An 18,369-nucleotide genomic window follows, 5' to 3' on the forward strand; every position below is an offset into this window, starting at 1 on the left:
TACAGGTTTTATTTATTTTTATTTTATTTATTAATATAAATAGTATGTTATGTATTATGAACAATATTCTCCAAGACCTTCACTGACACAACACAATATTGCTAATATACAGTGGGTACGGAAAGTATTCAGACCCCCTTCAATTTTTCACTCTTTGTTATATTGCAGCCATTTGCTAAAATCATTTAAGTTATTTTTTTTTCCTCATTAATGTACACACAGCACCCCATATTGACAGAAAAACACAGAATCGTTGACATTTTTGCAGATTTATTAAAAAAGGAAAAACTGAAATATCACATGGTCCTAAGTATTCAGACCCTTTGCTCAGTATTTAGTAGAAGCACCCTTTTGATCTAATACAGCCATGAGTCTTTTTGGGAAAGATGCAACAAGTTTTTCACACCTGGATTTGGGGATCCTTTGAAGGGGGTCTGAATACTTTCCGTACCCACTGTATGTGTGCATACAGAGACAATGAACACCTGCACTTTATTCCATGTTGGTAAACACTGGCAAATAAATACATGTGGTGAACTTCTCAAGCAAACAAAGGATACAGCTCAGAAAATGGCTAGATGTTGTTTTAATAGAGATCTGCTTTTATTTTTTCCTGTGAAGCTGTAGTGCAGAGAGAGGTTTTTATGTGTCTGACAGCGTTTTTGCTCTCTTTTTTGCTTTATTGCACCAAAACACAGAGCGGATCTGCTTTCTGCATTGAGACGAGCCATAGTAGTACAACAGAGGGTCCAGAAAAACACTTGCACTCCCCAAACACACAGCCAACAGGTAAGCCGCATATGATGACTCTCCCTCACGGTGGCCTCCATTAGCTAAAAGATAACAGTGGTACAACATGATGCCATTGGTTGGAGCAAAGCACAACACAAACTCAGTCAGCACGACGACAGCCATAATCACAGCTCTCCTTCGGTTGTCTGAAGATGAAGATGATGTTGCTAAGCGATCAGATTTTACACTAAGTGCATATATGATGGTGATGTAGCTTAGCTAAAAGATAACTGGTACAACATGATGCCATTGGTTGGAGCAAAGCACAACACAAACTCAGTCAGCACGGCGACAGCCATAATCACAGCTCTCCTTCGGTTGTCTGAAGATGAAGATGATGTTGCTAAGCGATCAGATTTTACACTAAGTGCATATATGATGGTGATGTAGCTCGCAAAGGAGATGACCAGAGGCAAGAAGTAGAGGCAGGAGAGGATGGAGAACAGGTACACATAATACATTACTGTTTTGTAATTTTTGCGTAGCACATCATGGCAGGTGACGCCCACATTTTCAGTCTTAACTGTTTGTCTCACTAAGAGAAGTGGCACAGTACCAGCGATCGCCAGCAGCCAGACCAGCACACATACACATGTGGCTTTCCTTGCATTCCTCCAGGTCAGAGAGGCGACGGGAAACGCCACGGCCAGCAGCCTGTCCACACTCATGCACATCATCAGCAGTATGGAGCAGTACATGTAGCAGTAGTAAGCTGCACTGATCACACGACACGCTGCCTCACCGAACACCCAATCTGAAGCATTCAGCTGGTAGTGGATCTTCAGAGGCAGCAGCAGGGTGAAGAGCAGGTCCACACACGCCAGGTGAGACATGTAGATCACTGCTGGTTTCTTCTCTCGAATCCTACAGGTGAATGCTACCAAGGCCAAAGCGTTCAGGGGCAAACTAATGAGGATGATGAAAATGTAGAACGAGGGCATGATGCGTGTGGCCACTGGGCCTTTGAGGAAGAGAACAGCATCCTCTGTGATATTGTATGTGTCCTGTGTTGTCTTGTTGCATTTCACTGCATCCAGATCAGTGCTGTTACATGGCTGTCTAAATTGAATAATTTCTTCAAGGACTTGGACAATACGGGTAATGATTTGACCTGTAAACAACATGCAAAAATAAATAATAATAAAAAACAACAACTGTAAAACTTCTCATAACACCACCAGACAAATATCAGTGAATAGAGGGCTTTTTACTCTTGAAATAGTTTACTCTTATAAACCTCGGTTAAATGGAATCCTGGGTTATCTTGCTTCACGTTTCACACTGCTCATAATTTACCTAGTGTTAACAATTAAGGCTGGCTATTCAAAAACTGGCATTTCACACTGTACATTCCTAATGCTGCGTTCCAGAAAACTCAAAATTTGGATTTTTCCCACCACCTATTTGGAAATGAGGTATTGAACGCTGCTTGCGTTATTTGACATCACTGCTTCCAACTAGTATAGTGTGGAGCTATCTTATGTCAATCTTCAAAACATTAGACATTAAGTTTATAAAATGATGCTTTAATTTTTAGCTGTTTTCAAAAGAAAGAGAATATCACACACAACGAATATAATTCGTGAAGATGGATCAATACCAACTGTTCATGATCCAACACATCCAGAACATGTAATTACCGCACTTTATATTTTGTTAATGTTTGCAAATCGACTTTCTGCTTGTGCTTGTTACACACTATACGGCTAATGTGGCTAAAGTGACCATTGTCTCTGACTGTATACATAGAGACCAGAGCTATGTTGTTATTTTTTATTTTTAAGAAGTAATAAAGATGTGTTTATGAATTATACAAATGGTGAGCGTTTTCGGGTTAAAAAATAAAAATAACAACATAGCTCTGGCCTCTGTTAATACAGTAAGAGACAACGTGCTATCAAGCACATTCACAAAATATAAAGTCAGATAATTGCATGTCCCAAATATGTAGTTGGATCACGAACAGTTGGTATTGATCCATCTTTTTGTGCAAGTCCTGCTTTTTAATGACCCTCATTTTCAAAGCAGTGTTGTGATGATTTGCACAAACATATAGGAATTTAGCTATTTTCTTGGACAGATTCCTTTCATAAATCAAATTAATCCATCACGTCCTCTGCTCTGACATCAAGACAAAATGAAGACTCTTATGTTCACTTTTACATCCAACCTAAACCAAAAAAAAAACAAAAACTTGAATTGCCCCTTGTGGGATTAATAAAGTTGTTAACTTAAAACACCTGAAGCGCTCATGAGACATTGTTGAAAACAGTGCACAACTGGCTGAAGGCGGAAACTATGCTAATATGGGACAGGCCGTCAGCAGTCATGGGTGGGGCCTGAGGAGTATGACGTCATAGTGCTCAGAAAATCAAAACGCTTGATAATTGAGACTCTTCAGGTTTTTTGGGGATTAAAAAAAAAGGAGCGGGTGGATTTGTATCATTGTAGGGTGGTTGTGTCCACACACTGCTAAGACACATTTATATGCAAACAACATCTAAAAGTGAATTTTGCATAATAGGTCCTCCTTAACACCGTAAAATCATTGCTAACTCTGCTCTGGGTAAAGATTCATAACACCAACCTTGCTTTATGTTACAAGTGTGAAATGTTCCTTTACTCGGAGTTAAAAGCGTGGTTTAGAACGACAACAACCCGTGGTTAAGAAAAGCTGTGTGAAAAGCTTTTAAGGTGATGGTGTTAATTTAAAGAATTAATGTAAAACAGTAACAGTTTACAGTAAAAATACTGAATCAGAACCTATGTTTTCTGTGTGGCTTTTTGAGTTGTTTGCATCACCTCCTGTGATTCGTTCCAGAATCTTTAAAATAAAAATAGAAACCTGAAATCCTCTAAATTCTCAAACAATGGCCAGTCACTTACTGTACAATATGCATAGCACTTCCTTTTTGAAAAATAATTTGATAATGAACTGAAGTAATGATCACACATTACACAAATAGCCCAGATGTTACAAATTGCTTCTGCAAGTCTGGAAACTTTACCTGGAAGCTCTGCTATGGAATAGTTTGTGGAAAAATTTCTGGAATAGTCTCCAGAATAATGTCCATAAAACACCCCATCCGAAAAGGAATCATTTTCTGTTGTCTCATAGGTCTCTGTCGTAACAGTGAAGTTGCGTTCAGCACCATCTGTAACCAAACAAACAAAACATCACGTTTTGATGGCATTACCAGAAAGGTGAAAGTGACTGTGAAAGATTTGCTAAGAGGCCTTGAACATGTTTATCTTAATAAGTCAAAACACAGGGCCATCTTCTGTAAAAAGTACTGTTAGCAACCTGTCTATTGTAATTAAACAATTGCAGTATTTTTTTTTTTATCTGCCTGGATGAATTAAAAAAATTCATTTGTCTGTTTCACCCCAATTGGAATGGTGCTGTACTGAGTTAAAAATGAGTAAAAAGTCATATATGAATTCAAGCAGATTAGCAAGCCATGAAAGTCATAGTACTTTTAATTACTGATGTACTTACCACATGTATGCACTAAAATAATAGAAAGCAAGAGAGTTTTGACCCCCATGAGCACTGATCAGATCTAACTCTAGACTTTAATGTCATCAAACGTCAGAATCTCAACACCCGCTCTGCGTCTGTCACTGAGTGCCCAGGCTCTTCTCTTATGCCAGGATATGATACAGGCAATTTTCAACTATTCAGTGAAAGGAGGTGCTTCAGAAAAAGTTGAGCATCACCCTCAGGAGGTCTGTGATGTTCGCCATTCCTGTTGAAATGCCGTTTCAAATATGAATTTGTGTGATTTTGATGAACACAAACAATAAACATTAAATCAACATTAAAATTAAATAGATCATATGTTTGAAACTAGCTAGGGTTTTTGTGTTAGATAACAGGTTATCAGTGTTAAACATTAGTTCTCATAGCAAAAAAACAAGACACTTTCACAAATCACAATAGGATGATATAAGATGTTGTTTCCTTTGGGTATGTCTCCACTTATGCAGAATGACTGAATTAAATTACTTTATAATCGATTTTGCACAATTTCCATTAGTGGACATTGTACATCCATTAAACACGAGTACAAAATTATGCATGTGATTGTGTGAGTGTTTGTACTGTATATGCTCAACCATCCGTGCTCAACTATCAGAATCCTCTGCCCAGTTTATGTTAATGCTTAAAAAACCAAAAAGGTTAAAGGTCCCCTGAAATGCTTAGAAACACGCAGCGTTACTCTATGTGTTGATGTCATTTTAACTGAAACAGAAAGACAGGGCGGGACATATCAAGCAGCCCTGCCCCTTTTTAAAATAGCCAATAGCGTTCGTTTATATCACAGCTTGGGCTAGAGCCGTTGAGCTCCGTAAAGCCGCATTTGACAGGGTATGCCAGCAACAATCTCATCCATATTGCTATAAAATATAGCATTCTGTGTAGAATTCAAATAGCTCCTATTCATTTTGTGGTCTGCGCCGATTCGCGCATGCGATCCACTCCGTGCTATCGTGTTTCTGGACCGGAGCAGAGTGTGTGTGCGGTGTGGTGGTTAGCGTGACACAGCGCGTCCCAACGCAATTGGAGTAAGTAAACTTATGTTTTACAAGTGTGAATGGATTGCATGCAATGCCATATTTGCTAAAATGTTTAAGAATGGTTCTGCTTTGTGTTTATCATCAGCAGTTTAGAACAATCAGATTTTATCCAAATGTGAACAAAATATACCAACAGGATTAATTTATTACAGCTTCTGAGCATCATGTTAAGAAATAGGCCTAAAACTAGGCTTCAGATAGCAATAGTACCACTTTAATTAAGTAATAACAGGTTGACATTTGATGACATGCATTTATTATATATTTATATATAAAAAATATATATATATATATATATATTCTCTTGACAAATATTTTCTTTTTTTTCCTCCACAAAGAAATCTTTACATGGACTACTATTTCACACTACAATGTGAAAAAATCAAGACCTAATTTTTTTGAAAATCATCTGGCCTTCTCTCATTTTACATATCAATGCTTTTTCGGTATTCAGCAACATTACTGAAGAATGACAGTGTGAATTACAATCACAGACTCCAGACATTTACATATAGAAGTCTTAACAGTACTATAGCAAAAACAACCTGCTGAATTCTATAAGTTAAGAGGGTGTGAAAAATATGACATGTGACATAAAAAAATAGTGAAGTAAAACATTTTCAAAAGACATTGCAAAAAGTATTGCAAAAGACATCTATGACTAGATAACTGTTACATGTCCCTTCTGCTTTTGATCAGATAAATTCAACAAGCAGTAGCATTTAAATTCAGAATAATATGTGTATAATATAATATACTGGAAATGCAATTAATGGAAACTACATACTTGATCTTTTTTTTTTCACACTTTACTGCCTGGTTTTAGTGACATGGATTTTGTCTGTGTGTTACATGGTCAGGTTGTTTTTTCAGTTTTTTCCCTCCTAAACACAGAGCAGGGTAAAGAGCAGGTCCACACACGCCAGGTGAGATTCATGTAGATCACAGCTGGTTTCTTCTCTCGAATCTTACAGGTGAATGTTACCAAGGCCAAAGTGTTCAGGGGCAAACTAATGAGGATGATGAAGATGTAGAACGAGGGCATGACGCATGTGACCAGCAGGCCTTTGAGAAAATCAACAGTCTTGTCTGAGATGGACAGTGAGGAGGAGTTGAGCTCTGCTTGGTCCAGAGTAGAAATAAGGTCTGTTATAGCAGCAAAACTGCCGAGAGAGTTGACTGCAGATGAACATACAAAAGCACATCATCATTATTGAAAGTTACCAGGGCTATTTGGTTATGCCAGGATGTGATACAGGCAATTTTTAACTATTCAGTGAAAGGAGGTGCTTCAGAAAAAGTACCTGATGCTCCTGAACCGAATTCATCAAACATCTGGGTTGAAGACTTCTTGTCATCAATTGGCTCATCAGTCTGTTCAAAGCTACTTACAGAGCTCTCTGCAACCAAACAGACCAAAACACCAGCAGTGAAAACACACAAGCTACTAAAGAGAACTGAATCTCATTTGCAAAGTGGCCTTGATTATGATGTTAAGCTAAATGATTTCCTGTTAGCACTATTAGCAGCCCATCTCTTAATTGGATCTCTATTAATTTCATGCAGGTTCTTTAATGATTCTAGGGTAAAACAGACTCTTAAGACATGCAGGTATATAGAAAGCATTGCTAAGAGTCCATGTAGTTACCTTACTTGTATGCACAAATATAATAGAAAACAAAAGAGTTTTGACCCCCATTAGCATTGATGAGATCTAACTATTTTGAAATCAAGGTGTAATCCAAGATGGCGGCTTGTTAGTCTCATTAGTCTGTTGGCGTTTGTTCATTGTTGTTTGATCCTATATTTTAATTTTTATTCTAAATGGTCTGATGAACAGTGGATGCCTTAAATCTCAGTTTGGAGCCTATAGACTTTTGCACATTTTCATGAATTTGATTTTCAATGCTAAAACTACCACAAAATTACTTGGATTACTCGAATCATAAAAGCGTTGATTTTGCAATGGCTGTTTCTGTTGCATTGTGCCCAAGTGTCATTGAACTCGCTGGAGAGGAAAATTGTCTTACTGCGGGGTAATATTTTAAAGATACCTGTCTTACTTTATTATTTATAAAGAACTTATTTCTTATAGACCATATTTTCTTCCACTTGATGTTTTCATATTTTGATGACCAAAAGACTGTTGAACATGGCACATAATTCTTCTTTAACGCATTTCTAATATATATTTTACTGCATTGATCTTTAACAAGATTAACATCACCAATAAATATCATATCACTATAAGTCAATGGTTGTTGTTGGTCAGCGTTAACAGAAGAATATCCAGAATTACGTAATGATACAACTTGATCAAAAATAACAGCATTGTCTTTTGGTTTCACAGGAATTTTTATTTTTTTAAGGAATTCTGAGTATGACAAATTGCGGACCATGTTCATTAAGCTGTCTGATTAAAGATTCTGCTTATCAATTATTTGCCAAGCCAGCAGTGCCTGCTTATGGAATAATTTAATTGGGATTTTATCAATAGAAAAACTGCATTTTAAAAGAAAATGAATGCCACCCAAATAATTAAATATAAACTTGGGGAATATATTCCACACATCTTTATTTTTGATGTACTCAATTATCCATTTTAACTTAAATACCTCATTGAGGTCTGTAAAATGTAACACTTCAAGGGCCCCAAATTCTTTAATATTATTTATAATATATTTTCATAAATAGTGAGCCTTTTTTCACCAAATAAGCTAGTGTCAAATAAGCTTAATGTGCTTTAAAATATGATGACGCCATTCTTTTTCCATAGGCCTAGGTACAGTGGCAGAACTAGAGTTTTTTTACATGGGGTGGCCAAGGCTATTCAGAGGGTCTATAGACCATGACAGGAAATTTATGTATAACCCCAACTTGGCAGCAACAAAGTATGATATGATTGCTGAGCACATTACCTCACATTAGCTATACATTTCTATACTGTGATTTAAGACACTGTGACTGAACTGCGTGTATTAGCCTACTAGTACACATGTAAACATATTGAATGTTAGGCAAGTGGAACTCTGTTGGAGCAAAAGATATGACTTAAACAGTGACTTTCGTAAAATTTTTTCAGGAAATCTCAAACTTTGGCTGCCAACTTTTGAGTTCAGCCTCAGGCTATTTCGTGTTATAACTAATAGTAAAGAGGAAGAGATGATGGGTTCACGTGCACTCCTGCTTCTATTTATAGTATTCTGTGCTGTTGCTGTATTTTTGTATTTTGTCAATCATTTTTTGCAGTGTTTTGTCCTGTCAAATTAACAAAATAGCAGCAACAACCTTTTTCAGTTTAGTGTGAAGATTTTTTTTTGATTTTGAAGTGTTATGTATTCCAAAAGAATTAAAACAATTTATTGACATAACTAATTATCAGTGAAACTATGTCCCTCTCCTTGGTGCAGTCATTTATTCTAAATATAGGCCTACCCTTCCAAAATAATATGGGAATATACTGCAAAATATAATGCAATATATTACATAATACATTTCCATATATGGTAAACCAGTGCTTATATTTTTCAATATACAGCAATATATGCATTGACAATGTATAGCTATATATTGATATATACAAATATATTTAGAAATGTAGACAAAAATAAATCTAATATTCACAGTTCAATTCTTTATTGAGTATATATTGCACATACATGTTCCCATATAAATGTGAATATACATACATATACACAAAAATTAATGGAATGAGCTACAGCAGATTTCTAGTTCCCAGCATGCTTTGCTTCTGTTAAAGGAGAGTAAAGTTTTAAAATTAAGGCCGTTTCTCAATACCAAGTACGCAAAGTTCAAACTTGCGTCCTCGGTAGTTCAGACTTCGCAAGTTCGACTCGGGAGGACACAAGTCCGGTAATTCTGCAAATGGAACAGCAGCGTACTTGATAACGTCAGTCAGCTCGCCTTGGCTACTCCGGTTATCTACACTGTATGCATTAACAATACGACGAAATATGATATCAAACACCACTGCCTCTTTTTGTTTTCATTTAAACATATTATTAGTCGCAAAAATGTAGTTCAGGGAACGTACATACATTACAGTGAAACAAAATATTATATCAAACAGCATTGCCTCTTTTCTGTTTCATTTAAAATATTAATAGCCTCAAAAATGTGGTTCATGCATTATAGGCCTACAATAAAACGAAATGATATCAAACATCACTGCCTTTTCGTTTCTTCAAAATATAAAACACAACCCTCTTTTTGTTTTCATTTTAAAAATATAAAACATTAATATGTGGTTTAGGTAATATGTGCACATATACTCTGATTATCTTCGGTAATATGTGCACATATACTCTGATTATCTTCACTGTATGTATCATAAAATGAAATATGACAAGCACAACAAAAAAGCCTTTTTTGTTAAATGTCAGTTTTAATGAACAATAATAGCCATTATAAAAGTATAAGTATAAAGTATAAGAGACGTATGTAATAGGAAATAAAGACAAAAGCAAACAATTCAGTCAAATGTATGCAACAAAGTCAAAGTCAGATTAATAAATAAATAATTTATGAAACATAACTTTGTGCTCAGCCAAAATGATATGACCTGCAAGAAATAATAGATTCATGAGACCAAAGATTACTTGTTAGATATAGGCTACCCGAAACAAATTTTACCTCATGTTTAACCACTACAGAGACATCAGAGCCAGCAGCAAGTGTCAGAAGGACTAGCCGAGCTTAGGCTGCTCTCTTTGGGAAACATAAGCACTGAGCGCCCGCTGATCACATGGATCTCACGTCTCCGACATCGGCGAAGCAAATTTTCAAATAGGCGATATCTTTATAAATAAACCACAGATTTGAGGTTTAACAACTACATTCTCTCCTGAAATTCTCTTAGAACTGCATTTCATGACACTATAACAGTAATATTTTGAAAATTTTGCGGGTTTTCCCCTCTGCCATTAAGGCTGATGGCTGATTGGTGCGAAATGCTTTCTGGGATACCTGGCTGCCTCAAGTTCGCACAAGTCACCTCTGGATGCATCCTTGATAAAAGGGGTGGAGCAAGAACACATCCAGGGATTTGAACTGTACTTGGTTAGATGTGAACTTTGAATTGGAACCGTACTTGGGCGACGACTGATGACGTTTCACAAGTCTACAAGAACACAAATACAGACAAGAACGCATATTGAGAAACGGCGTAAGTGTTATTTCATGTGCTTTTGCTCAATATTATTATAGGGGGAGATCTGTTAGTGTTTAAAGGGATAGTTCACCCAAAAATGAAAATTCTCTCATTAATTACTCACCCTCATGTCGTTCCAAACCCGTAAGACCTCCGTTCATCTTCGGAACACAAATTAAAGTGTGATGTGATGTGACATGTGGCCAAGTATGGTGACCCATACTCGGAATTAGTGCTCTGCATTTATCCCATCCAAAGTGCACACACACAGCAGTGAACACACACACACCGTGAACACACACCCGGATCAGTGGGCAGTCATTTTTTTGCTGCGGCGCCCGGGGAGCAGTTGGGGGTTCGGTGCCTTGCTCAAGGGCACCTCAGTCGTGGTATTGAAGGTGGGAGAGAGCGCTGTACATTCACTCCCCTCACCGGTACAAGACTGGAACCCACAACCTTTGCGTTACGAGTCCGACTCTCTAACCATTAGGTCACGACTTCCCCCTACCGGAGATATTTTTGATGGAATCTGAGAGCTCTCTGACCCTCCCATAGACAGCAAGGGTCCTTACATGATCAAGGTCCAGAAACGTAGCAAGGAGATCTGTAAAATAATCCATGTGAGATCAGGGGTTCAAATGTGATTTTAAAAAGCTACGAGAATACTTTTTGTACGCAAAAGAAAAAAAAAAGACTTTATTCAACAATTCGTCTCCTCTGCGTCACCCTAGAGCCATTTTGGAGAGTATCCACTGAACGCAAACAGCGTACGCTGTTTTGTGTCAGCTGCGGCACGCGGATACGCTGTTTACGTCGTTTATGCTTTGATTTGAACGAGAACAACGTATAAGCGTGGCGCAGCTGACCCAAAACAGTGTATGCTGTTTGCAATACAATATGATATAGGGGAGACCAGCGTAAGTTTTTACACTTTTTACTCCAGTCAAAATTTCATTATAGTTTAGAGACCAGAACTTAAAAGTTTGAGAAAATAAGATAATAAAATAAACTTATTTGACAACTAGCCCCCATATTGCAAATATACACGCTCAGATCAGTTATAAAATATAATAATCTGAGAAAATGTGCACAAATTATACATATATTATTCATATGAACATATCATTTAATATGCAGAGATATTTACACATTCAAGCTGGTTAAAACCGGCAATTTAATATAGTGGAGTCAGTGAACCTGTAAAGCAAAAGAGGTTATATCTTAACTCAGTGATTCTCAAACTTTTAACAGCGGCGTACCCCCTGGGGCATTTAACATTCTTCTGCCTACCTCTCTCTCTTCCACTTTAGACCGCAGTTACACCTTTTCTATTAAAGGACAATGGGCCTCATTTACGAAACGAACGTACGACAGAAAAATAGGCTGTTTGTAATATACATTTAAATTACATAAATGAATGTAGCCTAATAGTTTGCAATTACAAGGTTAACGGGTATTTTTGGAGTAAGATCAATTTCTCTTTGACGAGATTACTTCCTCTTTTTGGCCGGGTTTCGTTTCTCCGTGTCTTAAACTCTAGGGGTGAGGCTTCTAAACCAGGGTGTTTTTAGGGGCGTGATATTCAAATGACGATTGTTTTCTGCCGCCACATTTATCAACTTGCGATCATTCGTACGATGAGATTGGCGGCATACGAATGTATCATGAATCACACGTGAACTCTGTCGTAAGTTGATTTGTGCGCACGGATCTGCGCTCGTTTCTACGTTAGATTGATAAATGAGGCCCAATATTTGCCCCCTTAAATTGATTTACAGGTGCATTTTTTTTTACCTTTATGGAGGCAAAGATTTTCTATCCTATTGTATCTTATGTCATGTTTTATGTCATATTCTTAACATTCCATTAAGTGTATTATTAATATAATAAATAAAGCAATAAATGATGGCAAATCGAAGTGATAGCCTACTTGTAGACTTAAAAAAAAAACGCCAATAGGTGGCGGCAAGTCACTGTCTTAAAGGGGTCATATGATGCGATTTCAATTTTTCCTTTCTCTTTGGAGTGTTACAAGCTCTTGGTGCATAAAGAAGATCTGTAAAGTTGCAAAGACTAAAGTCAATCACAGCACACCAAGCTTTTTCAGAACGATGAGCTTTGTAAAAATCGACGCGTTTCAAAAAGGCGGGGCATAGAGGAGAAACAATAATGTACAGTATGTGGAAAATAATGTGTTTTTTTAACTTTAAACCGCATAAACACATTTCATTACTATCACATATGCACGCTGCTTGTGTGGATGCCGTCAAAGATGAGGTAAGCTGATTGGATATCATGTAGCCTATTTGACCGTTTACGGCACTCCCGTTTTCCTGTTTTTACATTAGAAACATCATTTTGCTTGTCAGAAAGACATGTTCGGTTTTAATGTTACTTTAAGTTGGGGTAGAATTAAATGAATGCCAAAACTCAGAATTTTGTACGCGTTTCCCCTCCGTCACCTCACGTACCCCCCAGTTTGAGAACCACTGTCTTAATGGAATACAGAGATGGAAAAAAGTCTGACAATATACACAGATAACATGTCTTTATGCACAAAATGAATTACAGTGACTGCAGCTTAACCTTTTGCCTTCATAATTTCAAAACAGTCAATATCACGTTTTTGTTCCATCCACCCACACACTCTTGGATTGACTGCTTTTTATATTTTTTGTATTTTGACTGCTGGCACTTTCCACAAATAGGGCACTAAATAGAGCATGAAATGTTTTTTTTAAATCTTACTAAACAAATAGTAAGGTGCTTAACTTTTAGAAAATGCTGATTAATATTTCAGAAAATATTAAATAACAACATATGTTTTATTATCTATTCATTTGTAAAAAAAAAAATTGTAATTGCCTAGCAATCAAAATTAAATAGATGTAAGTGTATCAAATAAATGTTAAAATAGCATATTTTTTAAAAAAGTGTCTGCTATACAATATTCTGTCCTGTTTTAGACAGATTTACTGCCACTTAACTCTGCCTGAAAAATAGGATCTAAAAATGTGATCTGAACAGGGCGATGGAAAATGTTTTCAGTAACACTGTGTTTCTCACAAGTGCCCAGTCACAGACAGGAAATGGAGTCTCTTAAGCAGTGAATAGGTTGGGTCAATTTGACCTAGTTACAGAGATGCTGGATTTTACAGCAACAGCATGGAAGGAATATTCATCCTGCTTTAACATGAATCGGGATTTGTGGCCAAAAAAGAGATAACTTTGAATTCAATCTTCTGTCAATGGCACAATATAAGAGTATACAATTGTTAAAATTTCATTAGCTCTACGTCGAAACAATTCACATCTTAATGCGCGCCTGAATGTACTCACATCTCACATAAGAGGATGTGTCTGTCTGAGTGTTTGGATTTGATAAGGTGGTTTTTCCCCATCTCCACCAAAACACAGAGCTGATCTTCTGTCTGCACTGAGACGAGCCATAGTAGTACAGCAGAGGGTCCAGAAAAACACTTACACTCCCCAAACACACAGCCAACAGGTAAGCCGCATATGATGAATCTCCCTCCCCACTGTTGATTTTAGTAGTAGCTAAATAAACACAGTGGTACAACAGGATGCCATTGGTTGGAGCAAAGCACATCACAAACACCACCAGCACAGCGATAGCCATAATCACAGCTCTCCTTCTTATTTCTGAGAGCGATGAGGATTTTGCAAATTGATTAGACTTGGTACGAAGCACATATATGATGGTGGAGTAGCTCACTAAGGTGACGATAAGTGGCACAAAGTAGTAGAGGCAGGAGAGGATGGAGAACAGGTACATGTACTGCTGATCCGTATGGTCATCATGGATCAGCGCATCATGGCAGGTGACGCCCACATCCTTAATCTTGAATGTTTGTCTCATTGAGAGAAGTGGCACTGTACCAACGAGTGCCAGCAGCCAGACCAGCACACATATGTATGTGGCTTTCCTTGCGTTCCTCCAGGTCAGAGAGGCGATGGGAAACGCCACGGCCAGCAGCCTGTCCACACTCATGCACATCATCAGCAGTATGGAGCAGTACATGTAGCAGTAGTAAGCTGCACTGATCACACGGCACGCCACCTCACCGAACACCCAATCTGAAGCGTTCAGCTGGTAGTGGATCTTCAGAGGCAGCAGCAGGGTGAAGAGCAGGTCCACACACACAAGGTGAGTCATGTAGATCACAGCTGGTTTCTTCTCTCGAATCTTACAGGTGAACGTCACCAAGGCCAAAGCGTTCAGGGGCAAACTAATGAAGATGATGAAGATGTAGAATGAGGGCATGATGCGTGTGGCCATTGGGCCTTTAAGGAAGTCAATAGCTTCGTCTGAGATCTTGAGTATCAAGACTGTAGTCCGGTTGCATTTTGCTGCATTCAGATCAGTGACATTACATGGATGTGCTCCTTTATTAGATTGGGATGCTTGTTGGCGTATCACTGTAACCCGACACAAAAACACAACAGCATCAGTGACTGCTCTCATAACACAACTAGACAAATGAATATGACTGAGAGGCCTTGATGAAGATGTTTAAGACATTCACACCAAGAATGATAACTAGCATTCACACCAACAGACGATAACGTTCTGTTTATTATAAATGCACACATAATTTTTGTCATCTGCCACTTTAAATGCTCAAGCTCATTAAAGCAGGATTCTGATTGGCTGTCAATATTTTTATCATTCATCAGCTGGAAGAAATCATTCTGAAAGTGTTGATATCCTTCCTCTGTGTTGTTATTGGTATAGTGTGAATTTTATTCTCATAGAATTAGAATGAGTTTTAACACTTGACTTATCGTTATTGTTCTTGGTGTGAACGAGCCTGTAAACTACAACCCCAATTGCAGTGGGCTTGCAGTACAAACAGTGTTAAACATACCTCTGTCCCAACTTTTTTGGAGTGTGTTGCAGCCATCAAAATCAAAATTTGTTTATATTTGCAAAACCAAATTAAGTTGGCAAATGAAAACATTGGATTTTTTTCTTTGTACTTAAGTCAATGAAATAAAGGTTAAAAAGAATGAACAAATAACATATTTTAATGACATTTCACAAAACATCCCAACTTTTCTGGAATTCGGGTTGTAAAGCCTCAGAGTCCAAAACAAACACAAGCCATTACGGTCTGTCTGCTGGATATTGTACATACTTTCACGAGTTTTATTTGGCATTAAAGAAGAGTCTGGCAATGTTTCATCCATATTGTAGTCAATCGGCTCATCAGTCTGGGTTTCATAGTCACGTTGAACAGAAAAACTGCGTCCAGAGGGGGCTGTAACCAAACACACAACCATCAGTGATAGTTCTCATAACACATCCAGATAAGGAAAGCCAAAGACAAAACTCTGGGCCCTTTTCTTTACAGTAAGAACTCTAGGAGGAACATATTTTGCATATTGGTGCCTGTATATTTTACAACTTAAAACGTCTCCAGGTTAAACATGTAACCATGGTTTCCCGAAGGGAATGAGACGCTGCATCGAAACGCTATGGGAACGCCTTCAGTGTGACCACGCTCTGAATCACATGTGTAATCAGTCCAATGGATGGGCGAGACGTCACGGGCGGGGTGACGTAACGACCAGGAAGCTTAAAAGCATGTGCGGTGGAACCGGCGTCAGCTTCTAGGAATGAAGCAAGCGCTGACAGGGATGCCGGAAGTATGGCCCTGAGACGCAGCATCTCGTTCCCTTCGGGGAACCATGGTTACATGCGTAACCTGGAGATGTTCCCTTTCAGGAACTCGAGCTGCGTCGAAACGCTACGGGAAGGAGAATGCCCACACCGCCAGACTTACAAATCCCTGCCTAGTGTGAAAGGCAGCTAAAGCGAGAGAACGGAGCCAGGAGTGGTGCAGAAAGCAGGTAGGCACCTGACAAAATAGGCGGGGACATCCCGCCCAAAGGCCAACTTCAGAAGGAGTGAGTCTTGACCCCCAATGGAGTGGGGAGATCAGAGGACTCGAGGCTATGGAATAGCATCCTGATCTGCCCACTGACTGGTCACCAATAGGGGCGTGGTAGGCCACAATGGCCGCCACGTAGACCCACTCCACCCTGCGGAAAAATGGGCCTGCAAGAACTCCAGAACTGTACCAACTGGGCAGTTAGCTGGGTCGAGCTGGCGGTCTCCCTCAGGGGCCACACCCATAACTTCCACAGCTCCGGGCGGGGGTGAAAGATCATGCCCTCCGCCTGTGAGAGGAGGTCCCTCCTGACGGGGATCTCGTACAGACGAAGCCTCGGCCAAGTCTGCACCATAGCGTCCAGTCTGAGAAAATGGACTCTGGATGAGTCAGAGAGAACCAGAGGGGACAGTGCGATGTCATCTGAGTCGCAAACAGGTCCACCTGAGCCTGGCCAAAAATTCTCCATATCTGCTTCACCACCTCGGGGTGAAGCGTCCATTCCTCGGGCCTCTGCCCCTGCCTCGACAGGATGTCTGCTCCCATATTGAGATGCCCAGGGATGTAAACGGCCAGCATCTCCAGGCAGGTGATGTGCCAAGTGAGATGGCAACCGCTCCACAGACCGCGGGCAGCGTGGCCACTCATGACCGCACCCCAACCGGTGAGGGACGCATCCGTCGCTAGCGTTACACGGTGACAAGGAGCTCCCAGCACCGGTCCCTGAGACAAGAACTAAGGTTTCTTCCACATGACTAAGGCACTTAGGCACCTCCGCGTGACCTTGAGCATGCGAAGCGGGTTTCCCCTCGGGGGAGAACCCCTTGGTCTTGAGCTGAAACTGCTTGACAGTGAGTGACTGGCCTTCTCTCACTCTCTTGACTGCAGTGAGGATCGGCTCGATCCGAGCAGGGGACAGAAGTGCCTGCATCGTGGTCGAATCCCACACCACGCCCCAAATAAGTGGTCCTCTGAGCTGGAGAAAGCACACTTTTCTTGGCGTTTAGTCTTAACCCCAACTCTTTCATGTGAGCGAGCCCTGAGACAAGAACTAAGGTTTCTTCCACATGACTAAGGCACTTAGGCACCTCCGCGTGACCTTGAGCATGCGAAGCGGGTTTCCCCTCGGGGGAGAACCCCTTGGTCTTGAGCCACCACTGTAGGGGTCTCATGTACAGCCGGTCAAAAGATATCACGTTGGACGCAGCTGCCATCAGACCCAACAATCTCTGAAAATGCTTGACAGTGAGTGACTGGCCTTCTCTCACTCTCTTGACTGCGGTGAGGATTGACTCCTCACCGAGCAGGGGACAGACCCCAACTCTTTCATGTGAGCGAGAACGACATCTCGATGCCGAACCACTACCTGCTCTGAGTGAGCTAATATCAACTAATCGTCTATGTAGTTGAGTATGCGGATGCCCTGGAATCGCGGAGGAGCCAGACCAGCATCCACACACTTCGTGAAAGTGTGGGGTGAGAGTGCAAGGCCAAAGGAAGAATTCAGTGTTGGTAAGCTTTTGCCCCCAAAAGCAAACATCAGGAACTTCCTGTGATGAGGAAGGATGGAGACGTGCATCTTTTAGATCGATTGTGCCAAACCAGTCCTCTGACTTGATCTGAGACACGACTTGTTTGAGTGCGAGCGTGCTGAACTTCAATCGCCTGACTGAGTGGTTCAGATGACGCAGATCTAAAATAGGACGCCACCCTCCATCCTTCCTCGGAACGGTGAAGTACCGACTGTAGAACCAGGACTCTGCTATGTGAGGAGGGACCACCTCAATGGCCTCCTTCCTTAAAAGAGTAACTACATCTGTTCCATGACCAGAGCCTGATCGGGACCCACTGAGACACGTTAGTCTACTAAGGGAATCAGTCTCTCGAGACTGACCTCTGGTGTAATCAGAG

At 39.8% G+C, this 18,369-nt stretch overlaps 2 protein-coding genes across 2 annotated transcripts in view; both read right to left on the minus strand.

Moving 5' to 3' along the window:
• Window positions 1–642: 642 nt before the first annotated feature.
• Window positions 643–6,708, minus strand: LOC107701918 (proteinase-activated receptor 1-like). The gene is made up of 4 exons (XM_016504071.1): window positions 6,678–6,708; window positions 6,439–6,552; window positions 1,188–1,753; window positions 643–1,011 (listed from the first exon to the last, which is right to left on the minus strand). Exons 1-4 carry the CDS (start codon window positions 6,706–6,708, stop codon window positions 643–645), a joined length of 1,080 nt encoding a protein of 359 aa, XP_016359557.1.
• A 7,012-nt stretch (window positions 6,709–13,720) lies between these two features.
• Window positions 13,721–18,369, minus strand: part of LOC107701929 (proteinase-activated receptor 1-like) — an 11,920-nt gene continuing 7,271 nt past the window's right edge. The window contains exons 3-4 of the mRNA XM_016504082.1: window positions 15,703–15,825; window positions 13,721–14,983 (exon numbers count right to left, since the gene is read on the minus strand). Coding sequence (XP_016359568.1) covers window positions 13,851–14,983; window positions 15,703–15,825 — 1,256 coding nt within the window. The 3' untranslated portion in view covers window positions 13,721–13,850. The remainder of the gene's footprint in view (window positions 14,984–15,702; window positions 15,826–18,369) is intronic.

This window comes from Sinocyclocheilus anshuiensis, unplaced genomic scaffold (genome assembly GCF_001515605.1).
Source record: "Sinocyclocheilus anshuiensis isolate Anshui unplaced genomic scaffold, SAMN03320099.WGS_v1.1 scaffold1184, whole genome shotgun sequence".
Classification (NCBI taxonomy): Eukaryota; Metazoa; Chordata; class Actinopteri; order Cypriniformes; family Cyprinidae; genus Sinocyclocheilus; species Sinocyclocheilus anshuiensis.

Coding starts and splice junctions, on each gene's coding strand:
- LOC107701918 (XM_016504071.1), bottom strand. CDS start 6,708: ATGTTTGATGAATTCGGTTCAGGAGCATCAG. Junction 6,553..6,677: donor ATTCGGTTCAGGAGCATCAG/GTACTTTTTCTG, acceptor GTTCATCTGCAG/TCAACTCTCTCGGCAGTTTT. Junction 1,012..1,187: donor TGCCTCTGGTCATCTCCTTT/GCGAGCTACATC, acceptor GTTATCTTTTAG/CTAAGCTACATCACCATCAT.